We start from the raw sequence: 24,746 nt of genomic DNA on the forward strand, positions 1-24,746 counted from the left end.
ATTAAAGATAAAGTAATACAAGGGCATAAGATAACCTATGTTTGGGAGTAGTCATTTCTGCATGGTCAAGAAAGGCCTCAAAAAACAGCTGATGTATGGGATAGGTCTTAAAGGATAAATAGGAATTCAACTGTTCAGTTCCTTAAGTGGGATGTCTCAGAAGAGATATCATTACATGGAGGTTGAAAAGGATGAAATGATGCAGGCAGAAGATAGTCAGGGCTGCCATGTTTTAGGGATATATAAGAGAAAAGCCAAGAATAATCATCTAGGGAGTAACTGAGAAATTTGGGTTTAAGCATGTGTACCCAAAGTCACAAACAAGTGGTCATCAGGTTGAATTAATTTTATAGATGTATTTTGTTGAGTAGCCTAGTAGTAGCTAACTTTATGTTTTGAAAAAATAATAACAAAAACAAAATCAAAAATTGAATTAACATCAACATAAAATTTCTGAACCCACACAAATGTCTACTTTTCTAAATTCCCTTAGAAAATCTGACAACTCTGACAGCTTCCTTTATGCCAACAATCAGCTGATAGAGGTGGCCCTATAAATGGGGTCCCCTCTATTCTTTGCAGTTCTTGCATGCTAAAACTTGCTTTCTTACAGTAAAGAACATGAAATGCCACCCCCCCATGCTTCTGTTAAAAGTAGGAAAAATAAAAGTGCCCAAGAAGGACACTTATTTCAAGAAAAATCAGTTGAAAAAATTCTTTGTGAAGTGGAGATTATCCCTCTGTATTTAATATGCAAAGTACATTTCTCTCTAAAGATAACAAAGCAGCTTGTTTCACTCCTTTGTTCTTTCTGCCTGGCATCTTTTGGCATTTCAGTCAAGAACCTCCAAATAGAAGTTATGAACTGTTTGGAGGCAGGGAGCACGGTACTGGAGGTGACATGGTCAGGGGTATGTTTGAGGAAGTTTGTTATGTAAGTACAGCTAAGCACGGTAAAGCCAATAGTTTTGGAGTCATTGATGAGGCCAGGAAAAGAGCTGTATTAAACAGATTGGATATGGTTCTGTGGACATAATATATTTTTCGAGGAAGCGCACAGTCCTCTAGGAGAGTTGTGGAAGCCCAGGTAGAAATATGTGCAGGTAAACAGCCCAGGAACAGAGAGCAGGAGCATAAAGAGGAAATTTAAAAATGGATAGCGTATGTTGAAGTACACCAAATTTGGAATGCAGTTGGGAGCGCTGCTCCACATTTTAAGACAGAGCTTAAGGAATCAGAAAGGTAAAATGTGTCTCTGCCACTACCTGAGTGAAACCCCTTGGCCAGGCTTCTTCATCACCTGGAGCTTTTGTTTTTTATTAGTTGGTTCTCCATCATCATTGTTATTGTCATTGTTTTAAAGCTCAGAATGGATACAGTATCTTCCTCAGATGGTGGAAGGGCAGAAATGAAATGATGGTTGTAGATAGAATCAGGACCATAAACCGCAGTCATTATCATTGGTTTGGGCCCAGGGTTTAGAAACAGTTTAACCCAGGGTCAGGTCCTACCTCTGCCTCTCACTCAAGCAAATGCTTCAACTTTTTCTGGTTCCTCTTCTCACTCTGTAAAATGGAGATTATCATAATTCCTTTCTCATGGGCTTTTTGTGAATGCAAAGGAAAGTAAATGCTTAAAAGGAATACATCCAACATGGACATATGTAATTATCTCAGTAAGTGGTATTATGGTGACAATGGTGCTGATGGTATGAATAATAGAGTGCCTGCCTGCCATCACCAGATTCTCTATAATGTCAGCTTTCTCCTCTACTCTAACTTTACCACTAACCAGCTATATATGACCTTGTTCATGTTGCTCAGTGTTTTTAGTCAATTAATAGACTTTGAAAGCACCATTCACAAAAGAATCTTTTTAATTTCTCTTCCGTCTTTACCTTGTAGCATCACAAATTTTATGACAGCGTCTAATCTATTATCTCCTTGATTCTCATGGAATAGGAAGGGCAGGGACTATTGTATGTTACTTATGGAAAAGAAAATTGAAGCACAAAGAGATTTGTCTGAATCCCTTCAGAAAGGCAGGTCTTAAACCCCAGCCTTCTTACTTCCACGTCATGGCTCCATCTCTCCATGGGGCCCTTTTCTGGCAGATTCTATTCTGGATGAGACCTGGATGTCTTCTGGCTATGACTTTTTTGTAGGGCAACACTTTGCCTGGTATGGTAGGTAACTTAATAATATTTGTAAAAGGATTTCAAGGATTCTTGAGGGTCCCTGTGTTGTCTAGATTTTGTTAGAGTTTTTTCTTGTATACTGACTTCGAGAGGAAAATTATTTGTACAAAAATAATAAGAAATGGAATCTGAGCTACTAAGGATATGAAAGTGCTTGATTTACCTGTTTGTGGTGCTTAGGTTTTAAGGGTAAACTAAAGGCCATTTCCACTAGACTATTAGTCCCATGAGTTCAAGACCCATGTCTGTGTTTTCACAGTCGCAAGCACAATCCTGGGGCCAAACAGGACAAGGCACACACCTTCCGACGTGTGTAAAGGAAAGGACACTGGCCTAGAAATCACTGTCTGCTGCTGAGACCTTGGGCAAGTCACCAGTCATTCTAGGCCTCAGTTTCCTCAGTGAGAGAATTGAATTAGCTGGCCTCTCTGCATGCCGTTCCAGTTCTGATGATACATGACCTCCAGTCTACTGTCCCTGCCCCCAGATCACATGGGTTAGTTTGCATCCTGCCATGTAATTGAGAGATAAATCCTCTGACCCCAGCTCCTAATTTCTGTGCAGAGCTCTGTGTTTACTTACAACATGCCCTCAACTTTCAGGCTGTGCTGACCTCAGCTACTGCAATAGCTCTGCTCATTCTCTGGGAGTGGACAGGGGGCCTTGGCCTCTGAAGGAAATGAGAAACTGAATAACAGTTCTCATGGATTTCAACTGTATTCCCTAGTGGAATTCTTTTCTCCAGAGGCACCAGGTCCCAAACACCAATTCTAGATAATTCAGAAAATCAGGAATTGAAAGATGAGCTTCAGGAAAACATAACTAATGTTCATTTTATGTAGGAAGCACAAACAGCACAGGCTCTAGGGTGATGAAAAGCAGAAGGAAGCTCCTCCCGGTGCTGGGGCAGAGAATGCAAATGAGCATGGATGAATGTGAGTTAGGAGTGCTCTAAGGTGTGTGTATCTCTGGGGCATATCCATACACAGGACACCTTTGGAAGCATCTTGGTAAAGAGCAGAGTTTAAACTTACTTTCCCTATAGAAGGAAAGGCAGGGCAGGAAAGATATTCATTTGTTCAAGTAAATTTATCAAGTACCTGCAATTTACGAGAACTTTGAGTTTAGCAGTAATGAGAACAGATTGAAAGCCCTGCCAGCATGGTGCTTACATCACAATGAGGCAAGCAGTTGCTAAGCACTAAACACTAAACTCAATCCATAAGTAAATTATGTCCTGAGTAATAAGTTGGTAGGCAAAGAAATGAAATAAAATGGAATCTGCTGAATTGTGGTGGGTACTATGCTTTAAATATGGTGGCCATCTGGGTTTCATTGAGGGGATAATATTTGAGCAAAAAGACATGAAGATGAGGAAATTAGCTTGTGCTTTATGGGGTAAAACATTCCAGCCAGAGGGAGTGGGTATTGCAAAAGCCCTTAGATTGGGAAGTGTCTGGGGTGTGTGAAGAATGCAAGTGCAAGGATGGCAGTTGGACTGAAGGTTTAGGAATGGGAGGTGGAGACAGGTAGACTGGTCAGGAAGCAGAGAGGGAGGCTGGGAAATAAGTCTCCTGAAAAATGTTGCCAGGAGTTGCAGATCTTATATGCTGCTTTCATACCCAATATTTCTTTTGATCTCATTCCTTTTGGAGGGCATTAATTAATGTCTACCTTTTATGTTTGTGAAAACTGAGGCCTGGAGACAGTGATGTGTGTACTTGTAAGTGATTAACAATTAGATTTGGGGTGGAAGGGAGAAAGGGAGAGACGAGATATACCCTGACACATCATTCACTATTCAGATACAATAGACATTAATAACTTCAAGAACAGAGGTAATAGAAAATGCTAAAGTAATTAGGAAATGATGCTTTCATGTAATTTATTTATTTCTAATATAATTTATTTAATTGTAAGTTTATGGAACTTAATCTTTAACAATGGCTGTGTTTAACAACAGGGTAGTAAAATCCCTGAAAAGTTGATATTTGGCTCTTGGGAGCATGTCTCCTTCCCCTCCCTACCCCTAGCTCCAACACAGCACTGACCTAGGGTCCTTTGATCTCCACTCCAGTGCCATCCAAAGATTTCTGTGCAAAGATTTGAGGATGTAAATTTAAGGTGGAGTGGGCAGTGGTGAATGAGCACCCCAGCTCACACAGTGCTGGAAAGTCTGCTGGAAGCCATAGCCTTCAGGTCCCTTCATTGCTCAGCACTGGCCAATCACTGCCTTCCTCCCAGTCCTGACTGTGACATACCTTGAACCAGGCAGTCTATGCCATAGAAGAACACAGAAACTCTTTGTTTTTTCCTGTCCTCAAGCTATTTTCCTGAACTGAACTGTTTGGGGCCCAGCCTTCTCGGAGTTGCTGAAGGGATTTGCATGTGAATGAGTGGCCCCAAAGTCCCAAAAGGGGTGGGATGGAGGAGTCTAAACCATTCACAGGGGAAAGAGAGCAAATCTTCCCTGGCCCTCCTCCCCAGCTGTAATTCCCAGGCTCTTCCTGCCCCACCCCCATCCTGCTCCAGCTGAGATGGTGGGCACTGCCTGTTTCCCACCTGCAGGATGCCACTTTCCAGGCTCTGGGCTGGGCCTTTCCCCTGCCAGCTCTTTCTTCCCTCCTTGCTTATGTTGCCCTTTTCTGTCCTAAGCCCTCCCTCAGAATGGGCCATCCTTCCTGGCACCAGTGGGATTCTCTCAGGACCTGTGAGCACTTTCTCAGGCCCCTCATTCTTTATGGTGCATAGCCTTTGTATGTACATAATACCATCTTACAGGATCACACAGCTCTTTGGGGGAGACTTTTACTATAATTAACAAACAAGAAATAAGAACAGTGTCCAGGGAAGAGCAGTACACCTGGACCCTGGTCTTGGCTCTATCATTAACTGACTGTGTTACTTTGAAAAAGTCTCAGTTATCTCCACCTAAGGAAGAAAAGGTATACAACTGAGGGACTTGGATGTCTTTTCCAGCTATGTAGTTGTCTGATTTTAATTACTGAACCTTTGCTCAAAATCAGGACATCTGAATTTTATCTCAGATCTGCCACCTATCTTAGGTTGTGTGGCTCAAATGATAATGTCTGAAGTATATGCATTAGGAGCGAATAAAATAGAGAAGATTAAAATGCCCCATCAACTGGAAAGAGAGGAGGTATAATTATTATTATCACCATTTTTATATTTACTTTTTATAGTCAGATGACTTCAGCCAAGACTGGAGCATCAATCTCCAGCACATCTTATCTAAGGTTAACTGCAGTCTTAGATCTATCAGCTGTGTTATTTTTGAATACATGACTTTGAAGTGCTTTTAAAACATAGCACACAAATACCAACAAACATATCAGGAACCTCTATTTTATTCTAGATCCAGATTCTTGTCTGGTACCTTTAATTTGCTTCTACCCACGCTGTTTACTTGATACTTGAGGCCACCTGATAACATAGCAAGATTGGGTCATCTGGCCCAGCCCCTGGAGGTGATGAACTATCAGTGAGAATGAGTACGGAAGTACAGAGCCTTCACCTGAGAGCAGGAGCCTTGGGCCCAGGGCTGCCTCAGAATTATTATTCTATACACGCACACATCTAGAAAAATCTTGGAAACACAGGAAAGTAAAGAGAGAGATTCTTGAACTCGAAGCTGTACTCATGTGGACTAGTCATGTAGACTATTACTCTAGTCTTCTCTCTCCCAATAAGGTTAATGACCTTTACATGTCATCCATCCCAGGATTGGTGGGAGGCTTTGTAAAATGCAGAGTCAAAGGGACCTGAAAATGCATCTACCAAGTCAGGAGGCTGACTGAAGTCTGTCTAGGTCCCTTGCCAATGGTGGTGGCTTCCGTGAGATTGGGAATGAAGGAGTGAAATCTAAAAAACAGACAAAAGGAGTTGCCAGGCCCCAGCTGGGAGCCCAGGAGGGGCATCGTCCCTGTGGCTGGATCTCAGTGGTCCTGTTTTTCCTCACCAACTTACTGAGTGCTGACTATATTCTAGGCATCTTTCTGTGTTTTACGTATATTAACTCATGTCAGAGGCACAAGAGTCCTGTGACAGAAATAAAAATTATGTTCACTATTTTACATATGAGAAAACCTGTAGACAGAGTATTTTCATTTCTTAGGGGCACCATAACAAATAGCCACAAACAAGTTGTCTTAAAGCAACAGGAAGTTATTCTCATACAGCTCTGAAAGCCAGAACTCTGAAATCAAGGGGGCAAGGCCCTGCTCCCTTTGAAGAGAGAGAATCCTTTGCCTCTTCTGCTTTCCTGATGGTTGTAAGGAATCCATGATACTCCTTGGCTCCAAACTCTGCTTCTATCTTTGCATGGCCATCTCCCTCTCTGTTTGTCTCTGTCTGAATTTCCATTTTCTTATAAGGATACCAATCCTTGGATGAGGGTCCACCCAACTCAGTATGGTATCACCTTAGCTTGATTACATCTACAAAGGCTAGTTTCCATGTAAGGTCACAGGGGTTAGGACTTGAACATATATGTTGAGGGGACACAATTTACTCTATAACACAGAGTTTACTAATTTTGGTGGTGATCATGTACAATCCATATGGGATTTTCATATCCCATATGAAAATAAGGTTCCATGTGATCCAATCTCAGTAAGGGGAAGCATCCCAAGAAACAGAAAACTTAAGAAATTGAAAGCAATTCACAATTTCACTCATTCTCATGAGGAACAAACTAAGTAAACAAACAAATAAAAAGCAGAGGTATTCTTATTCCAAACTTTCCAAAATGGCCTATATCTAGTCCTCCTCCATCTCTCTCCCCTCTCTCTATGCTCTCCTCTCCTCTCCTCTCTCTCCTCCCCTAACCTCCCCCTTCTTCCCTCTTCTCTCTCTATCTCTCTCTCTCTCTCTTCCTCCTAAACTGTACTGACCTCCATTCACTTATACCCTTCCACACTCTTCTTGGATTTCACAAAACTGCCATGAACATGAGACATTCCTGGCTCTACACTGCCATATGTGGATTTTAATTACTTGAGTTGCTTTGTTGTTTTATCAGAATTTTATTTTTTACCTTATTGTTTATAAAGCAAAGGTTTTTACCCCGTTTTCAACTCCACTGGAACCAAAGTGCTAAAAAAATGAAAGGAGGTGTCAGAATGATGAGGTGTCCCACCCACACCATGTCCTCTGAGGAGAGGAAACGGGTAGCTGTAAGACATGAGAGACATGGAACTTTCAGCCTGGTTTAGTTTCTCCCCTACCCAGTGTGTCCCTTTTATTTGTTGCCTAGAACTGACTAATTTTATACTACTCAGTAGGAGACAGAGTGAAGCAACTTTAGCACCAAGTTTCTTTTTAAATATAAAAAGAGGAAAATGAAAAGACAATTTACCTATAATTCCACTAGCCGCTGTTAACTATTTTCGCTAGTTCCTTCCACTTTCTATTTTCATATGCATGCTTTTGACATAGGTATAATTATACCATACATATTTTTTTCTTGCTTTTTCACTTATCATGAATTTCCAGATCGTTGTAAATTCTCTACTGACTGCCTAATATTAGCTGAGTTAATGTTAGTTTAACTATTCCTTTAGAATGGGATCTACATTGCTTCTAGTTTTCTATTGTTGTAGATGACTATTATAAACATCTTTGTTCATAAAAGTTTTTTCCACACTTGTAACATTTTCTAGGTATGAGACCAAAGGTTAACTTTCTAAGTCAAACATAATCCAAAATGGCCTATCTATCTTGGAATGTATTACGTTTCCTATCTCTGCAGCTGATAGTGAAAAGGCAGTATGTTTTTTAGTAAAGGTGCAGTAAAAAGCAAGGATAAAGACTAGCTGACTTTCAAGGCTCCAAGAACCCACTAGATTATGATATTCCAAATTTCCACTTACAAATGTCAGTCTTACTCACTGTCCAAATCACTTCCTTACCCCATATAAAAGTTATTTATCCCTGTGAAAAAATCCACTCCCACCCTTAGTAGCTAAAACAATATCTGTTTTGTTTTCTCATACCTCTGTGGTTAGGATTTTGGACTGTGCTCAGTGGGACAATCCTTTTACTGGATGAGCCTCGAGTCATTCATGCAGCTATGATTGTTCAGAGCTCGAAAGTCCAAAATGGCCTCTCTCACCAATCTGGTGTCTGGAGGTGAATGTTAGCTGGTTGGTCTAGAGATCTCAATTGGATGGCTTATCTCTGCCCTATGTGGCCTTTGATCCTCCATTAGGCCCCTAGGGCTTCTTCACGAGGTGGCTTCAGGGCAGTATGCCAAAAGTGAAAGGGTGTTAAAGAAAAAAATGATTCAATGATACCTGCTAAAGAACAGCAAGGCAAGCTTTTTTCAGAAGCATCATGATAAGTACAGGAACCACAGCAAAGGGATTGTGCAGTCAGTGAGAAAGATTACAGTCAATTCTAATATAGCATGGACAAGTAAGAATTCATAGCCAAGGAGCAGGAAGTCTGTGAGTAGGAAACTACTAGGAAGAAACATCAGGACTAAGGGAGATTGTGGCTTACTGAAGACAGGTCAGGGGAATCAGACAACATCTATAGGACAGTGGCATATGAGGAACCCAATCAGATATCTAGGGAGGCAGGGGAGTCTTGCTAAACTGATTTTGTAGGATTCTTTGCTAATACTGGATTTTATACAAATGGGCCTGAAAGAAAGTTCTGAAACTTTGCCAAAATTTAGGCATGCAAAGAATCTTTGTCAATATCTACAAGGGTCCTTGAGGCTTAAATTTAGAACTGCTTCTAACAAACACATCATATGCTTTTTTTTTTCTAAACAAGTCGCCAGATCAAATTCACATTGTAAATGGATCTGGAATGGAACGGATTATTGTAGGTACTTTTGTAAGCAATATATCATGCCCTCTGAATAAAATAATTCATGTCCTTTCCATATACCAAATACACTTTTACCCTAGCCCATTGAAGTTTCATTGCATTAGGAAGTTAGGCTTGAAGTCTAGGACCTCATGGTCTAAATCAGGTCTAGAAGCACATGAGATATCAAGGGTGTGACTTCTTAGAAGCTGCTCCTATTGGTTCAGAGATTTCTGAACCCAAAACAAAAATTATTTGCCTTCCACATATCCAACATCTTCTTTTCTTATTGAGACAAGAATAAGATAACCACAATAGAGCTCCCATTGAAAAATGGGAGGTTTGGAGGGAACATTAACAATTTGTTCCATACTAATTCTGAAACTTGGCCAGGTATATGTTATCTGCTCTAGAAACTAGGGATATTCTTTGATTGGAGCCCAGTTCTGCTTCTTGGGAGGGGTTCCCAGAACATTGATGTCTGTGGCTCTGGATTCTTGCCTTCGATCTGCCTCTGGCTTCTTAGCTTCACCTTCTAAGACATTCTTCTCTATTCTATAAGAAATGGCTTACGTTTACAAATGAGTGCTCTTTTCAGACTTATTTCTATACATAGAAACCTTGGACTCAGAGGCCTCTTCTTGTTCTGAACTGTCTCAGACATTTCTAGTCCAAGCTAACATATTCTGTCTATCTATCTATCTATCTATCTATCTATCTATCTATATCTACCTATCTATCTATCTACAGTCCACCTCTTTACACAAAATGATGACAAATACAACAACGACAAAGAACCACCAAGAGTTATTTTCAAAGTAGGATTCTTTACTTTGGAGGCCATGTCAGAGCACTTAAGATTCTTAGATGCTTTTTGTTCTGGCTGATAGGGAATAGTACGTACTGCCTTAAATCCTCTAGATCTTAACACTTCTTATAGTCACACCTTTGACTTGATATTACCCTGAAACTAGTTTTTCTTTCTAAAGTCTTTTGCTAGCGGAGAGTCTATGTTGCAGCCCAGCAAGTCCTGGGCCCCCTGTATGTTCTCTAAATTCTGTTTTCACAGTGAAGACTTAGTTCTTCCCGAAAATCTTGGCATACTCAGCTAACAGTGCATGCTGACACTGTCAGCACTCTTCCAGATGTTTTTCTAGCCAGATCCACAAGTTCATCATGTATATTTTTCTACTTTCTAAGTTGCCACATATAAGTTTGACAGTTATTTCACTACAGAACACAAATGGCCTTTTCCCAAGGCTCCTATAGCTGTTTGCTCTCTGCTCTTCTAATATCGACTTGTTAGCCAACCCCAAAACCAAGATCACACATTCTCGTTCTTTTGGTTGTTCTTTGGTTTGTTTTGTTTTGTTTTTCTGAAACATCCTGCTTCTGGTTCCAATAACTCTTATCAATTCAATCAGGAAATTAAAGTCCCTATCATGAGATGATGGATATTTATGGGAATTAGAACCCATACAATTATAGGAAGAGCTGGGGACATAAAAGTTGGGGTGGGAAGTTAGGGAACTGAAGTTTTCCTAGAGTGTTGGCATCAGTGAAAATGTTGGCATCTGCAAGCGAGTCAGGTTCATCCAATGGGCCTAAGTGGGACTGTGAATGCAAAGCTCTTTGAACAAGGCCCCTGAAAGCTCTTGGCTCCAAGAATCTTCTACCTTTGTGGATCTACATGCATGCTGCAGATGATAGGCGTGGGCTACTGTTGGTAGCCAATAGTTGGAAGAGCTGAATGCAGAATCAAAGAAGAAGAAGACAAGTTAGAACCTACTGGGCACTTCTACATCTGTCCAAAACAACCTTCAGAGAGTAATGACTGTTGCCTTCCAAACTTGCACAAATTCCTCTTTGGATCAACTCTAACCTAGAACTACACAGGGAAGGAGACTCTGGGAATATTCTTCTCAGATTAACTAAAAGGTTAATAAAACCAGCACTCTCCCTGAATGTCTGCCTAAATTAAATCTAAAGTATTCTTCACAGGTTCACAGCAGACTTCAGAAGGGCACCAGGGTGTAGCTTATGAACATGGACAAGCCAAGCCATGAGGCATCTGGGCTGTAGGGGAACCCTTGTTTGTCTAAAAAGAGCTCTGTCCAGGGAATCAGGAACACTTGAAAGAGCTCTGGCCAGGGAATGTGGATGCTGCAAATTATAGGCCTAAATCTGTCACTTACTACATTCATGTACCAGTAGGTACACTCACTGAATTCATACTCACTTTGCCAATGCATTTAAATTATCTGGGCCTCAATTTCCTTGTCTATAAAATAACAGTCACTCCTGAGCTACTTTCTCCATACACTCCTTGGAAGAGCTGATTGGTAGCTGGTAAAGCAGTCATGACTCTGATATGGTGAAGCTATACCTGTATGGAGAATAGTCTGACCCTCTTTTCACAGGAATCTGGCTAACTTCCTACTGCCCTGCCTCAGTTTTATCTAGGATGTTTGTGTTTGAAAACTCTCGTGGAAAACAAAGACTCTGGACTCTCCTCCTGCCATTTGTTTCCAAGCTCCCTATCCTCAACAGAGCTGCTCTCCTATAACACCAGGTGCTTAGAGGTAGGGTGATGTGGAGCTTGGTTGAAACTCTGAATACCCTAAGCCTTCACTATTCCCTCTGCCTAGATTCCCTTCCTACTACCCAAACCTCCACCTACTCTTTCTACCTAAATCCTGTTCACCAGTCATTCCTCAGCTCCAAGGATATTCTTTTCCTCCCAAATGGTGAGGATCAAACTTAGGGCCTTGCACATTAGATGAGTGCTCTACACTAAACTCTCTCCCCAACCCTTAACTATTTTATGATCCTACCCAGCTGGATGAAATATTTCCTTTCTTTAAACCCCTGATGCTGACCATCTTTCATTATAGTTATCATACCCTAACAAAATACCCTAACATATGCATTTGAGGAGTTAGCTTGTTCTCCTATTAAATGTCACATTCCCAGAGGCAGGGGATGTGCTTATTAAATTCATGTCACAAAATAAGTAATTTTTGGCATCACCCACATTATAGTCCAGACAGAACTTGGTACATAAATATTTGTTGAATTAAGTTAAGAGAAAACAAACTGACTACATGCAACCACATGTTGGTGCCCTAAGTAACAATAGTCTGTAAAGACACTGTTGCCTACAATAAAAAGTAAAGAAAGGAAGATCTATGATCCTCAGCCACATGAGTCTCTCTTCTGAATTTTGTGTTTTCACTTAATAAGTTCACTCCACCATGTTAATATGATGACCCCAGAGATGGAATAGTCCAAACAGAAAGCAGAGCTCAATCCCCCTATACTCAGAGGCAAATGATCTTTGTAGAACTTTATAATCCAGTCAGAGGATGCATATATTAACCAGGGCCAGTGACCCCTTTGTTTAGGTTATGGCTAGAGCTGTCACTGAGCCACATCCTCTTTGGGAGAAAATCCATGCACCCATGATAAGGTTTCAAGAGACTCTTGAGTCAGGAAAATTATTTGGCCAAGTGTTTGTGTCTTTTGTCATGTACTGTCTGGACTGGTGGTTCCTGTCCCCAGGCCCAGAACAGTTCCAAAAGCAAAACTGGTATCAGAAAATGTTCATGTTATCTCTCTACCCTTGTGCAAATTACTTCCCCTTTCTGGACCTCAGTTTCCTCTGAATGAAGGGAGATTGAAATAACTTATAGAGGTTCCTCCCAGCTCTGATAGTCTTAGATTCTATTCTGGGCTGCAGGCTGAATTCTTAGGACCATGGCTCTCACTTGAGCATGCTTCTGTGTTCTCTGAGATAATGTTTCTTTGCAGGCAATGATTATTTTTGTCATCATAAAAAGGTCCTCATACCCAGAATTTTCAAGGAGGGAGGAAATTTATCACTGACCTTCAGTAGATCTCTCTTTAATCCTAATGATCTCTGGTTGGTTTCACTTGAAAGTGTCATGCAACAGGTATATAGAACCAAAGGAGCCATGCGGATGCCAAGTTACAGAAAGGAGGTTGTCATGGCTGAAACAGCTAATGCTTGAAGCATGATTATTCACTGGTAATTGATTTTTTTTTTATTACATGGATATGGGTCACAAACAAGCTTAAGTTCATCAAACTCATCAGCAGGGGGTTGCAATCTGTGTGTTGAAATTCCTGGTCACCACCATATGGCTGGTTTATTTAACATATGGCAGTGGTGACTTGTTAGAATACTGGTATGTTAGATGTGGAAAGGAATCTAGAGCAAAGCAAGTTCAAATTCCTGTTTTATAGGCAGATAAGTGAGAGCTAGAGAAGGCAGTGGTCATATGGTAGTTTATTGTAGGATGAGGAATAGGATCCAGGACCTCCAACTACCAGGTTCATATACCTAACATTACTCCAAAGCAGAGGTCACCAAGGTAGAGCCTCAGTTCATTTATTTATGCATGGAAATATCCCTTTACCAAGCCTTCGCTGGAAATACATAAATGTATTTATTCTCTCTCTCTCTCGCTATCTATTTATCTCAGCAGTACTGGGGGATTTAACACATAGGTAAGCACCCTGCCACTTAAGCCTAACCCTCAGTCCTTTTGATTTTAGCTTGTTTTTCAGATAGGTGTCATGATTTTTCCTGGACTGACCTAGGACTACCTCTGCCTCCTAGATAGCAGTTACCACAGGCATGTGCCACCAGACCTGGCTTGTTTTTGAGATAGGGTCTCACTAACTTTTGCCAGAGCTTATCTCCAACCAAAATCCTCCCAATCTCTGCCTGTGAGTTGTTGGGATTACAAGTGTAATCCCACTACGCCTGGCCTAATCGCCTTCTTATCAAGTTTCAACACAAGCAGTTTAAGTGGTTTCCAATTTATAACATTAAAAATAAACAGAAAAGCACAGCAACTAGACTGATTAAAAGACAGAAAATAGAACACTTGATAAAGTAAACATAAGAACTGAAAAAGCATATAGTCTGGAAACATTCTATGCAGGGCAAACATTCCATTAAAAATATCCCAAGGTCTTACTTTAAGGTAGTATCATGATAGATGAAATTTCTAACGATGCCCTGGACCACCTAGAAAGGGTTAATGAGTTTCACATAAGAAAACAGGGATTTATATAAAGCACTTTTTTTTTTAACAAAGAAGCATTATACCTAAAAGAAAATCATTAAAGATCACAATTTGGTAAACCTTCAGCTGTAAGTAAAACTCAGTTCACCAAAATAACACAGCAGCTGGGATGTTCAAGAAAGTAGCATTTCACTTGTGTAAAGAAAGGCACATTCTCCAGGAAGAAGGCTGGTGTGAATTTGTTGGTATCTACAGAGAAGAACAAATAGCAAAGCCATGATCTCATCTACTGTTTACACTTCAATTCCCAGCGTAAGTGATTAATTGTCCTTGTGTTTTGTTGCCAAGGAAAATTGTTTTTCTTTAAACCTCCTTCTTATTTTAAATAAATAAACCATTAGTTTCAAAACAGAAGTGTCAAATGTCAAGATATTCTGACATACTAAGCTAATGAACACAACAATGAATTTGTTAGACACTACTAGAGATAGACAGCCTTTGAGAATTTTCCTTTAATGGCTTTGAAAGGCAGCAGAAACCATTCATGACAAGATTTTCTCATGCATCTCTGGCAATACACCAGCCCAGAGATTACAAATAGAAATACAAGTAAAAGAGTCAAGTGAAGTGTGAGATGATATAGTGGTGGACAGGTCAAGTATTTGTAGTCAAATCAATGTAGTAATCATTTGCTATATTGTGCCTCCCAAACCAGACATATGAAATCAGCTTTAAGTGACCAGGGTAGTTTCTCTGCTCTGCACTCTGAATTCCCACAGGACCTCTGGCACTTCCAAAGCAGAGGAATTCTTGTAGCAAGTAGAGAATTTTTTTGTATCTGTTCTCAACCGACACACAATTTCTAGACAATTCCAATAAATACTTTCTGTATTTTTAAGACTACCTATTAAATATCGTTATGATTACATGTCTTCTTGATCAAAGGTTTTCAATATCTTCTACTTACTCACAGAATTAATGGTATTCAAGGTCAACCATAATCTACTTTCCATGAATACTTCCAAGTACATGTCCTTCTACAGTCTTCAGAGACTCCCTGACTTCTCATAGATATCTGAGTGGGTCTAGAACTTTTAGTTCTTATTAACTAATATTTTTTGAATAACGACTATGTGTCAAGTATTATTTCATGTGCTGAGGACATGTCTGTAAAAGAACAGCCCTAATTTCCTCTAGTTTATGTTCTGGCGGGAATCTTTCACCTCCTGGAGGCTTCCACTGAAGGGCTTGTCACACTGTGTAATAGCTCTGTCTGTACCTATTCTCATCAGTCTGAACACTGCCATCCTGCACACAACACTGTGCCTTACTCATCTCCAATCACCCAATCTCATGCTTTGCTTAGTGGCAGGCACACACTGGATACTCTGTATACTTATATTGTATACACAGTCTCTTTTCTTCAGAACGTGGTAAGTTCCTGTTGCAGAAAGAATCCATCTGCAAGCTTATCTAGCTCCTTTTGAATTTAACATTGAGTTATTTTCAATGAATCAGTCATTAAGTTGGCAACAAGAATGGCAAATAACAAGCTACTTTTGATGGAACTAAACAAATTGAACAAAACTGATCAGATGGTCTCATTGACTTAACTTGTAACTTGTCTTCTTCAAATCCAAGAGTCCCTAATCTCCTCTCTTTGAGTTTCTCATGCTGCCTTGTCTACCACGGGCAGTCCCTTCCTCTTGCTTCCTGGAGAGAAGCTAAAATGGGAAGCCTCTCATCTTGTTCCCTTTCACTTTGACCTCAAAGGTAGAAACTGAAGACCAGGTGCTGGCAACCTTCTGTGGCAGGGAGACCACAGATACAGAACAGACCCCTGGACAGGAAGTGGTTCTGTCCCCTGGCTCCTTCATGTCCATCACTTTCCGGTCAGATTTCTCCAATGAGGAACGATTCACGGGCTTTGATGCCCACTACATGGCTGTAGGTAAGTTGGAGACCCGGGTGACTCATCCCGAGGCTCCCTTTCTCTATAAAGACAAAAACTGCCTTGTGCCCTCTCCTTGACAGTTAACACCTGTATGCTCACCATATAGGCTCTACCTTCAACGTCTTACTACATTTACTCTATCATGTAGCTCTCCATCTATCTGTCTGCTATCCAGCCACCAACTCATCTTTTTGATATGTTTCAAAGCAATTTCAGCCATCATTATACTTCATCCTAAATACTTCAACATGCATTTAATTTTTCTAGAGTTCAACATCTGCCAGTTTTTCTTTTAGTGTGGAATTTACATATAGTAAAATGTGTATGTCTTAAGTACACATTTGTTGAAGAATTTTGAAAAATGTATGCTATGTATAACCCAAAATTCTATCAAGACTGTAAACTTTACCATCAGCCCAGAAAATTCCCTCATGCTCTTGCCAGTCAATTCCTGCTCCCAATTCCCTTAGAGAAAACAACCATTCTGATTTTCTTTTGCCATAGATTATTTTTGCCGCTTCTAAAATTTTACATAAATGAAAAAATATATATATATATGTTGGGGATGAGGATTCTTTTACTCAGCATAATGTTTCTGAGATTCATTTATGTCATTGCATATATCAGCAATTTACTACTTTTCCTGGCAAAATAAGTTCCATTGTATGAATATATATTTTTTTCTCCATCCTCCCATCAAGGGACACCTGGATTAGACCAATTTTGGGCTCTCATTAATAAAGTTTCTATGAACATTTTTGTACAAGTCTTTCTGTGAACATATGTTTTCATTTCTCCTGGGTAAATGTCTAGTTATAGAATTGCTGGGTCACTGGGTATCTATGTCTAGTTTTATAAGAAATTATATCATTTATATATGTCCACCAGTCTATGAAAGTTCTGGCTGCTCCATGTCCTCCCCAACATTAGACATTGTCAATTAAAAAAATTTTAACCACTCTGGAGGGTAAAAAATTGCATTCCCCTGATGACTAATGATGCTAAGCATCTTTAATATGCCTATTTAGGAGAAATGTGTATAAACTAACAGGGACAAGACTTGGAAAGAAAGAAAGAAAAAGGCAACATGGAGTAGATGTCAAGAGCCCAAGCTCTAGAGCCAGCTCATCTGGATTCTCCTTGTCTCAGTTTCATCATCTATAGATTGATGGTGATAACAGTTCTGCTTCCTAAGATTATTGCCTGGCACAATAATTATCACAGCTGCTAAAGGATAACGCCTCCACCAGAAGTCAGGTTGCCTAAGTTTGAACCTGGCTCTCTGTGATCTTGGGTAAATTGCCTAACTTCTCTGAGTCCCAGTTTTCCATTCATAAAATGGAGATAATGGCTACCTTTGAGATTTATGTACAGATTAAATGAGATGATGAATTCATTTTCTTTCCATGACTTTGCAACATAAGGAATGACCCAACAAATTGACCTATAAAAGGTGGTTGTTATAGTTATCATCATGCATGCATTGCTTGACTGAGAGGCTCTACCTGCCCTGCAGATGTGGACGAGTGTAAGGAGAGGGAGGATGAGGAGCTGTCCTGTGACCACTACTGCCACAACTACATTGGTGGCTACTACTGCTCCTGCCGCTTTGGCTACATCCTTCACACGGACAACAGGACCTGTAGAGGTAGGACCTCAGAATAATTCTTTACATCACTGTGATATAGCACATTTCCAAACAAGATTAGAGAAGGCTCAGAGGACAGGCAGATAACAGTAGGGATGACTAAAAAATGAAGTCAAGAAGTGTCACAGATAACACATGGATAGTGATGCTGAAATACTCATGCAGCCTGGAAACCTGGGACTCCGTTTTCAAAGGAGCACATGAGAGAAGCTCAGTCTATCAGATCATCTTTATTCCTGGGTAGCATGTCTGCTCCACAGGTCCCTGTCTCTCTCCTGCTGCTGGTAACTAACATGGCCAAGTTAGGGGAAACCTGGGTTTCCAGTCCTTTCTCTCTGAGCCATGATCTATGCCTCACCCAGAGGTTCCTTTTCCTCTCTGCTTCTATGACCCCCCAGTCCATCTCTGACAGAGGAAACCTCAGTCCAAAAGACAGAAGGAAGAGACAGGCAAAGATAGAGACAGCAAGAAAATTTCCCATTCTTTCTATCTCTCTTCATTTTCAACTTCCAGCAGTATGACTGCTATAGTCCCAGGTTGAGACAGGAATGGAGAAATGGAAGAGCTCTGCCACTCTGCAAAGTAGCCCCTTCCCCTGGGGTAACAGCCACATAAAGGAATGGTTAACTGCAGTAAATGCTACATTTACTGCTCAAGGAAGCATGGTCATAGCACAATCAGACATGAGCTGGCCTGGAGAAGTGGACAAATGCTTCCCAGAGACAGTGACCCTTGATAGAGATGAAAGAATAAGGAGCAGGGAGAACAACTTCTGTAGGCATTCAGAGCTGTGATAGAACTTGAGACATTTGGGGGAACTACCAAAAGATTAGTGTGACTTAGGGTGAGGGACTGTGCTTGCAATCTCACTTGGAAGCTGAGGGATCAGTAGAACAGGGCAAGGCTGGAGACAAAAGTTCTTTTCTTCCTTCTTCAAAAACTACTTGTTTCTGAATAAAGTCATGTATTACCCATCAAGGTAAATCAGTGTTAGTCAGTCTTATTGTTGCTGTGATCAAATATCTAACAGAAGCATCTTAAGTGAGGAAAGATTTATTTTGCTCCATGGTTTCAGAGGTTTTAATCCATCATGGAGAGGAGGGTGCGGTGGATCAGCTCAGATAATGGCAGATAGGAAGAAGAGCAGAAACATCACAGGATGGAACCAGGGCAAGAGATAGTCCCCCAACAACAAAAAAAAAATCCCCCTAGTGCCCTCTTTCCTCCAACATCCCACAGCTCCCCCACTTCCCATAAGTCTATTCAAAATTTGAATCTATCAATGGATAAACTCATTCATTAGGTCAGAGCCATATAATCTAGTTGTTCCTGGAAACACCTTCACAAACACATCCATAGATGTATTTTACTATTCTCCCAGGCATTTATCAATTTAACCATGTTGACCAATATTAACTATCACGAGCATTATAAAACAAAAGCAACAGGTAGATGCAAGAATTTTCTTGAAGAGGGTTGTATTTTCTATTGTTTTTATTCAGTAAGTATTTGAGTCTCTACTATGTGTTAAGTACAGTGAAGGCTAAGAAATTTCAGGTAGAGCAAGATTTCCTGATTTTTTTTTTTTTTTTTTTTTTTTTAGTTTTCATGCCTGCCTCCATAAGCCATTTTTTCTGTTTTTTTTCTTTTTATTTTTTGCTATCGCAGATATGTAAGGTATCTGTTTATGTACTCTATGTCTATCTGTGCATTATGCATAAGATAAGATCTTCCCTCTCAAAAAACAATTTTAGCTCCTTTTTAGGTGAGATTATCCCCATGAGAATGCTTGAGGTCATAAATGAAAACCGATGGGAATTGAGAAGACCTCAGCTGAACTTCAACACGCAGCTCATTGCTACAGGACTTTAAGTTAGTCATGACCACCTTTTTGGGCTGCAAGTTACCCATTTGCAAATAAGGATGATGAACAATGGCTTGGAAAGCATGGACATGCCAGCTCTAGCATGGGTTAACCAAAGAGCAAAAGCTCAGCAGCAAATAAAGGTGCCTCAGTAGAACTAAGTCATGGCCAGGTTCCCACAATACTGGGTCCCTGCTGGCAGTAAATGTGGGGGTGGGGGGGAAGAAGAAGCCCTGAACTCAAAGAACTCAGTATAGTGGGGACAAGGAAATCAGTAAGTGAGTATGTGACATAATGTCAGGTAGTAGACCACATTGGGATGCACAGGAAGAGCAGGGGCTGGAGAATGAGGACCCTGTATTACATGAGGATCAGGAAGGCTTTGAGCAGAAACCTAAATGAAGTTTTAGCAAAAGGGAGAGCAGGGCCAAAGAGGCACAGACATCCACATGAAAACTCCATCTCAAACCCTCCCTTCTCAGAGTACATGCCTGTCACCAAAAGTACCAGAGACTCTGATGGGAAGGGTCGTCACCCAGGGTAAACAGCTCTGGGCAAAGACAGATTTAGTGTTGACTTAAGTCTTGACTGCAAATTACTAGGTGTGTGACCTTGGATAAATCACTTCTCTTAATGGAGCATCAGTTTCTCATCTGTGAAATGGGGATGGTGATTCCTTCCCTGCCTACCTCATGAGGACATTGGAACTATTGTACAGATAAACAAGGGTTGCTGTGGCTGTGATTGTGGTGTGCCATTTTCTCTGCTGTTTCCCACAGTGGAGTGCAGTGACAACCTCTTTACCCAGAGAACCGGCATGATCACCAGCCCTGACTACCCCAACCCCTACCCTAAGAGCTCTGAATGCTTCTACAACATCGAGCTGGAGGAAGGTTTCATGATCAGCCTGCAGTTTGAAGACATTTTTGACATTGAGGACCATCCTGAGGTGGCTTGCCCCTATGACTATATCAAGGTGAGCCTGCAGTGGGCATTGGTCCTAGGGACGCTGAACAATCTTGGCAGAACTAGGAAAATTAATATAAGGCTTCTCACCTTTTCCCAAGATAGGGGGCCAAGTAACTGGCTTTCCAAAATGTCATTATTTAAAATAACATTTACTAGCTTTATCAGATCCAATGTAGAGATCTTCCCTAATTTAGAACCAGCTTCCCTGGGTACTAGGATAGTTTGAGTTGGAGAGTTCCATGATTAAATATGTGTTTTGGGACAGTCCACCATAGGCAGACTCCACTTCATGGATGTATGCCCTATGCAGTTACACGGGATTCTGCACTCAGACCCATTTATGATTTATGTGCTGCGTTGCCATCTTGAACTTCTCAATACATTTTGAACAAGAAGCCCATACTTTCCTTGTGCTCTGGAGCCTACAAATTATATATCTGGTCCTTCTTAAAGGAAGAGGGTAGGCAAAAGTCAAATAAAAAGGAAAGAGAGTGCCACAGGCCAGCAACCACTCAATTTGAGTTTATCTCCACAATATAAATATGCTGCAAAGCAGCCTGAATTTGAGCCATGGTTAGAATAGTGGAGGAGATAGTTCTTAGATAAGTAGGAAGTAAAATCAGCAATTCTTAGAAAGTGATCAGCTGGAACATCCAATAGAAAGGAATACTGGGGTCTGATCTCAGGAATGATACTGAGCTGGGGAAGAGGCTGCTACCAAATGTTTCAACCACCTGGACAGTGAGTTGTCCTAAATGGAAACTGGAGTACAATAAATTCTGAGAGCTAGACAGAGGAAGATGAGCCTGAAAATGAGGTCAGAAAGAGCCATAAAATGAGATGTCCACAAAGGGAACTGCCAATAGTGAGAGAAGCAAAGAAATCCAAGAGTTTAGAGGCTAGAAAGAGGTTTCCAGCTTGGCTGGGAAACATAAGACATGGGTTTTCATTGCTATGTGAAAAATTGCCACCAATGTAACAGTTTACAGCAATTCCTATCACATTGTTCTGTAGATCGGAAGTCCTAGTGACCTTAATTAGGTTTTCAGAGACTGAAATCAAGGTGTCAACTCCACAGGGCCCTTACCTTGAAACTCTGGAGAACAATCCACTTTAAAGATCATCTAAGTTGTTGACAGAATTCAGTTCCTTACAGTTGCAGAACTGGAATCCCATCTTCTTGTGACTATCAACAAGGAGTTTCTCTTGTCATCAGAAGCTGCTCCCAGGTCCTTCCATGTTGCTGCTTGCAAAGACACCCTTGCCATGTAACATTACATAATCATAAAGTAGCCAGGGTTAAAGATCATGGGACTGCCTTAGAATTCTGGTTGCTTGAGAGCCTTGTCCAGGCTCTTAATCCATTGGAGCTCCACTTTTCCCCCTCTCAATAATAAAATAAAGACGTCACTGAAGATTGTAGAAGTACCAAATGCCAGCTAAGCATTCCTGATCCTTAGAGATGAAAGGAAATGGGGATAAATGCATAGGAAGGACTCAGGACTGGGAGTTGGGGACTCTGAATCAGCTAAGTGACTATTGCTTTCTCTTCTGCCACAATGAAGTAGATACATAATCCTCATCCAAATGCTAGTACTGCCCTTCCGCTCAACTGCAAACTTCCCAACAAGCATTCCCATTCCCATCCTTGCCCTACACAGTATCCATGGGTATAAAATGTAGATTAGCTCAAGATTGTATTTCAATTTCAATTTAAATATCTCAACAAGATGTGGCCATTACCTGCCTTTCCAACCTCATGCCATGCCACTCTTTGTCCTTGCCAACTGGTGTCTTCCCTGTTCTTCACACCTGCCAAACTCTTTCCTACCTTTGGCCTTGGCCTTTATTTGTGCTATTTTCTCTGCCTAGAAGGTGGTCTTTCTTCCTCTTCAAAAGACAAACTCCTACTCATCCTACACATCAGATCCACTGTCATCCCATCTTAGGCCTTCCTTGACCACCTATTTGCAGTTATTATTATATTACTATCTACTCTATAAATGATGAATTCTATCGGTTAAATAGATTTTAATACATAAAGTATAGGCATAGCATATGGTTGTATTACATAGCAGCCTATGATTATTTTGTGTATTATTATTGTTAGTCTCCTACAACTAGAATGCCAGTTCTTTGAGAGAAGGTACCCGTCTATTTTGTGCATGGGAGAGAACTCTTTCCACAACATGTTCATCTTTAGTCATGGGATTATTAACTTGCCTTGTTCGCATCCAGGACCATGGGAAATTATGAGTGAAAGAGTGTAGATGAGACTATTTAGTTATTGGGAAAGCCCACTAAAAACATGACTGAATACCATGGTTTCCCACCAAGGATTCCAGAAAACAACAGAGTGCAGTGTAGAAAGTTGCCTGTGGCAACCTCCTCAGCTGTCAGGTGTGACTCTTCTCTCTGTATTGCTTTCCTTAGATTAAAGCTGGCCCAGTGGTTTTGGGGCCTTTCTGTGGAGAGAAAGCCCCAGAACCCATCAGCACACAGACCCATAGTGTCCAGATCATGTTCCGCAGTGACAATTCTGGGGAGAACCGCGGCTGGAGGCTCTCATACAGGGCTGCAGGTAACCTCTCCCCTCCCTGGTCACACTGAGCTGCTGTGCTCAGAGTTCACGGGGAGATGGGGCAAGGAGGAGGGGGTGTAGGCCTAGCACTCTTCTGGGGACCTGGTGGAACTCCTGGGTAACTTGGGATGAAGGCACATGTTCTCTCCTGACTCTGCTTCCTAGCTATATAATGGGTGCCAGGGTAGCAATGAGGTTGGACTTGGACTGGCAGTTTTCAAAACTGTCTGCTCGTCAGCATTACATGGGAAATGGAAAAAAGTTATCCTAGTTCCTGAGCTACACCCCTCACATAGTCATTCATTAGGTCTGGTGATGCCCCTTTCAGCCCCAACCTTCACTAAGTCTGGGACTGGAATTTGGGTGCAATCCTGGAGCTCTGAGTACTTCATTATGGTGGTTGCCTCCATGTAAGCCCCTAGATTGGCAAAGCTCACAGGTCCCACTCTTAGTTCCCAAAGCAACCAGTTCTGGCCTAAACCCTGATGGAACCATTTGGCCCAAAACTCAGGGAAGAACAGGAGTGACTAATCCACTTCAGAAACCCTGGCTCTGCCTGCCTTATCATATCCAGTGCCCAGTCTGGAAAGAGGAGTGCACAGGAAATTAAAAGGACAATTTGTCCAGGAAAAAGTGTCAGGGATTGGTCCAGGCCTTGAGGATCTCATTAGAGTTAACCTTTTGAAGAGAAGGCTCAGAAGCATATGATCATAACTTCTAATGCTTTGAAGGGTCTTAGGAAGAAAGGTCTCTTGGGGTCATCCTGGGTGGACAAGTGAGTAAAAATTGCAAGGGCACAAATTTCAGCTGAATAGGAAAACATTGGTCATTTGATCAGAGGCATCCATGTGTGGAAGATGCAGGCTTCAGAGGAATTGAGTACCCTGTCCCTATAAGGATGCAAACAGATCTTGGAAGTCAATTATAGGGATCCTTGTAAAGAAAGTGTTGGACAAACATTGAATTCAATGACATTTAATATTCCCCCCAACTTGGAGTTTTAATGAAATCATCTGGGAAGCTTCCTCACTTTACAAACAAGGAAATAGAAGGTCAAGTTGTAAAGTGCTTGCTCCTGGCTGCAGAGTAAGTCGCCTGCAGGGTCCAGCAAGTCCAGGTCCCTGATGCCCAGTGTGTTGTTTGTACCTCCATCAGGCCTCAATTTCTAGGGGATAGCCCTTTACTGCCATACTTTTCCTTGTTTTGTCACCTGCTGTCCTTTCATTTACTTTCCACTAGGAAATGAGTGCCCAGAGCTACAGCCTCCTGTCCATGGAAAAATTGAGCCCCTGCAAGCCACATATTCCTTCAAAGACCAAGTGCTCATCAGCTGTGATGCAGGCTACAAAGTGCTGAAGGTGCAGAGCCCTCCTGGATAGAGGAGTGACCAGACCAGAACAATTCTCCAGAGCCTCCCGAGGCAGATGGGCTACTGCAACTTGCCATAGTGCCAGCACACTATTTCCTAGCTGTCCCATAAATTCTAATGCTTTGTGTCCCAGACTGTCTGTTATTTCTGCCAGGGGATAAAGTCTTTTATCAGAGAATAGGCTGGCTTGAATTTTAAAAATATGGACCCATACGGCTTTAAAATCAGAGCTTAACAAGTTTATCAGGCTGATAGGATGTGCGTGCGTGGGGT

General features: G+C 41.2%; 1 protein-coding gene across 4 annotated transcripts in view; it reads left to right on the plus strand.

The window, feature by feature from the left end:
* The window catches only part of Masp1 (MBL associated serine protease 1), a 75,329-nt gene that overhangs the window by 9,712 nt on the left and 40,871 nt on the right, over positions 1-24,746 (plus strand). For all 4 annotated transcript variants that reach the window (XM_020171344.2, XM_074073573.1, XM_020171347.2 and 1 more), the window contains 5 exons: positions 15,862-16,039; positions 17,559-17,690; positions 20,334-20,530; positions 22,957-23,104; positions 24,344-24,462. In XM_020171344.2, coding sequence (XP_020026933.2) covers positions 15,862-16,039; positions 17,559-17,690; positions 20,334-20,530; positions 22,957-23,104; positions 24,344-24,462 — 774 coding nt within the window. The remainder of the gene's footprint in view (positions 1-15,861; positions 16,040-17,558; positions 17,691-20,333; positions 20,531-22,956; positions 23,105-24,343; positions 24,463-24,746) is intronic.

This window comes from Castor canadensis, chromosome 5, assembly GCF_047511655.1.
Source record: "Castor canadensis chromosome 5, mCasCan1.hap1v2, whole genome shotgun sequence".
Lineage (NCBI taxonomy): Eukaryota > Metazoa > Chordata > Mammalia > Rodentia > Castoridae > Castor > Castor canadensis.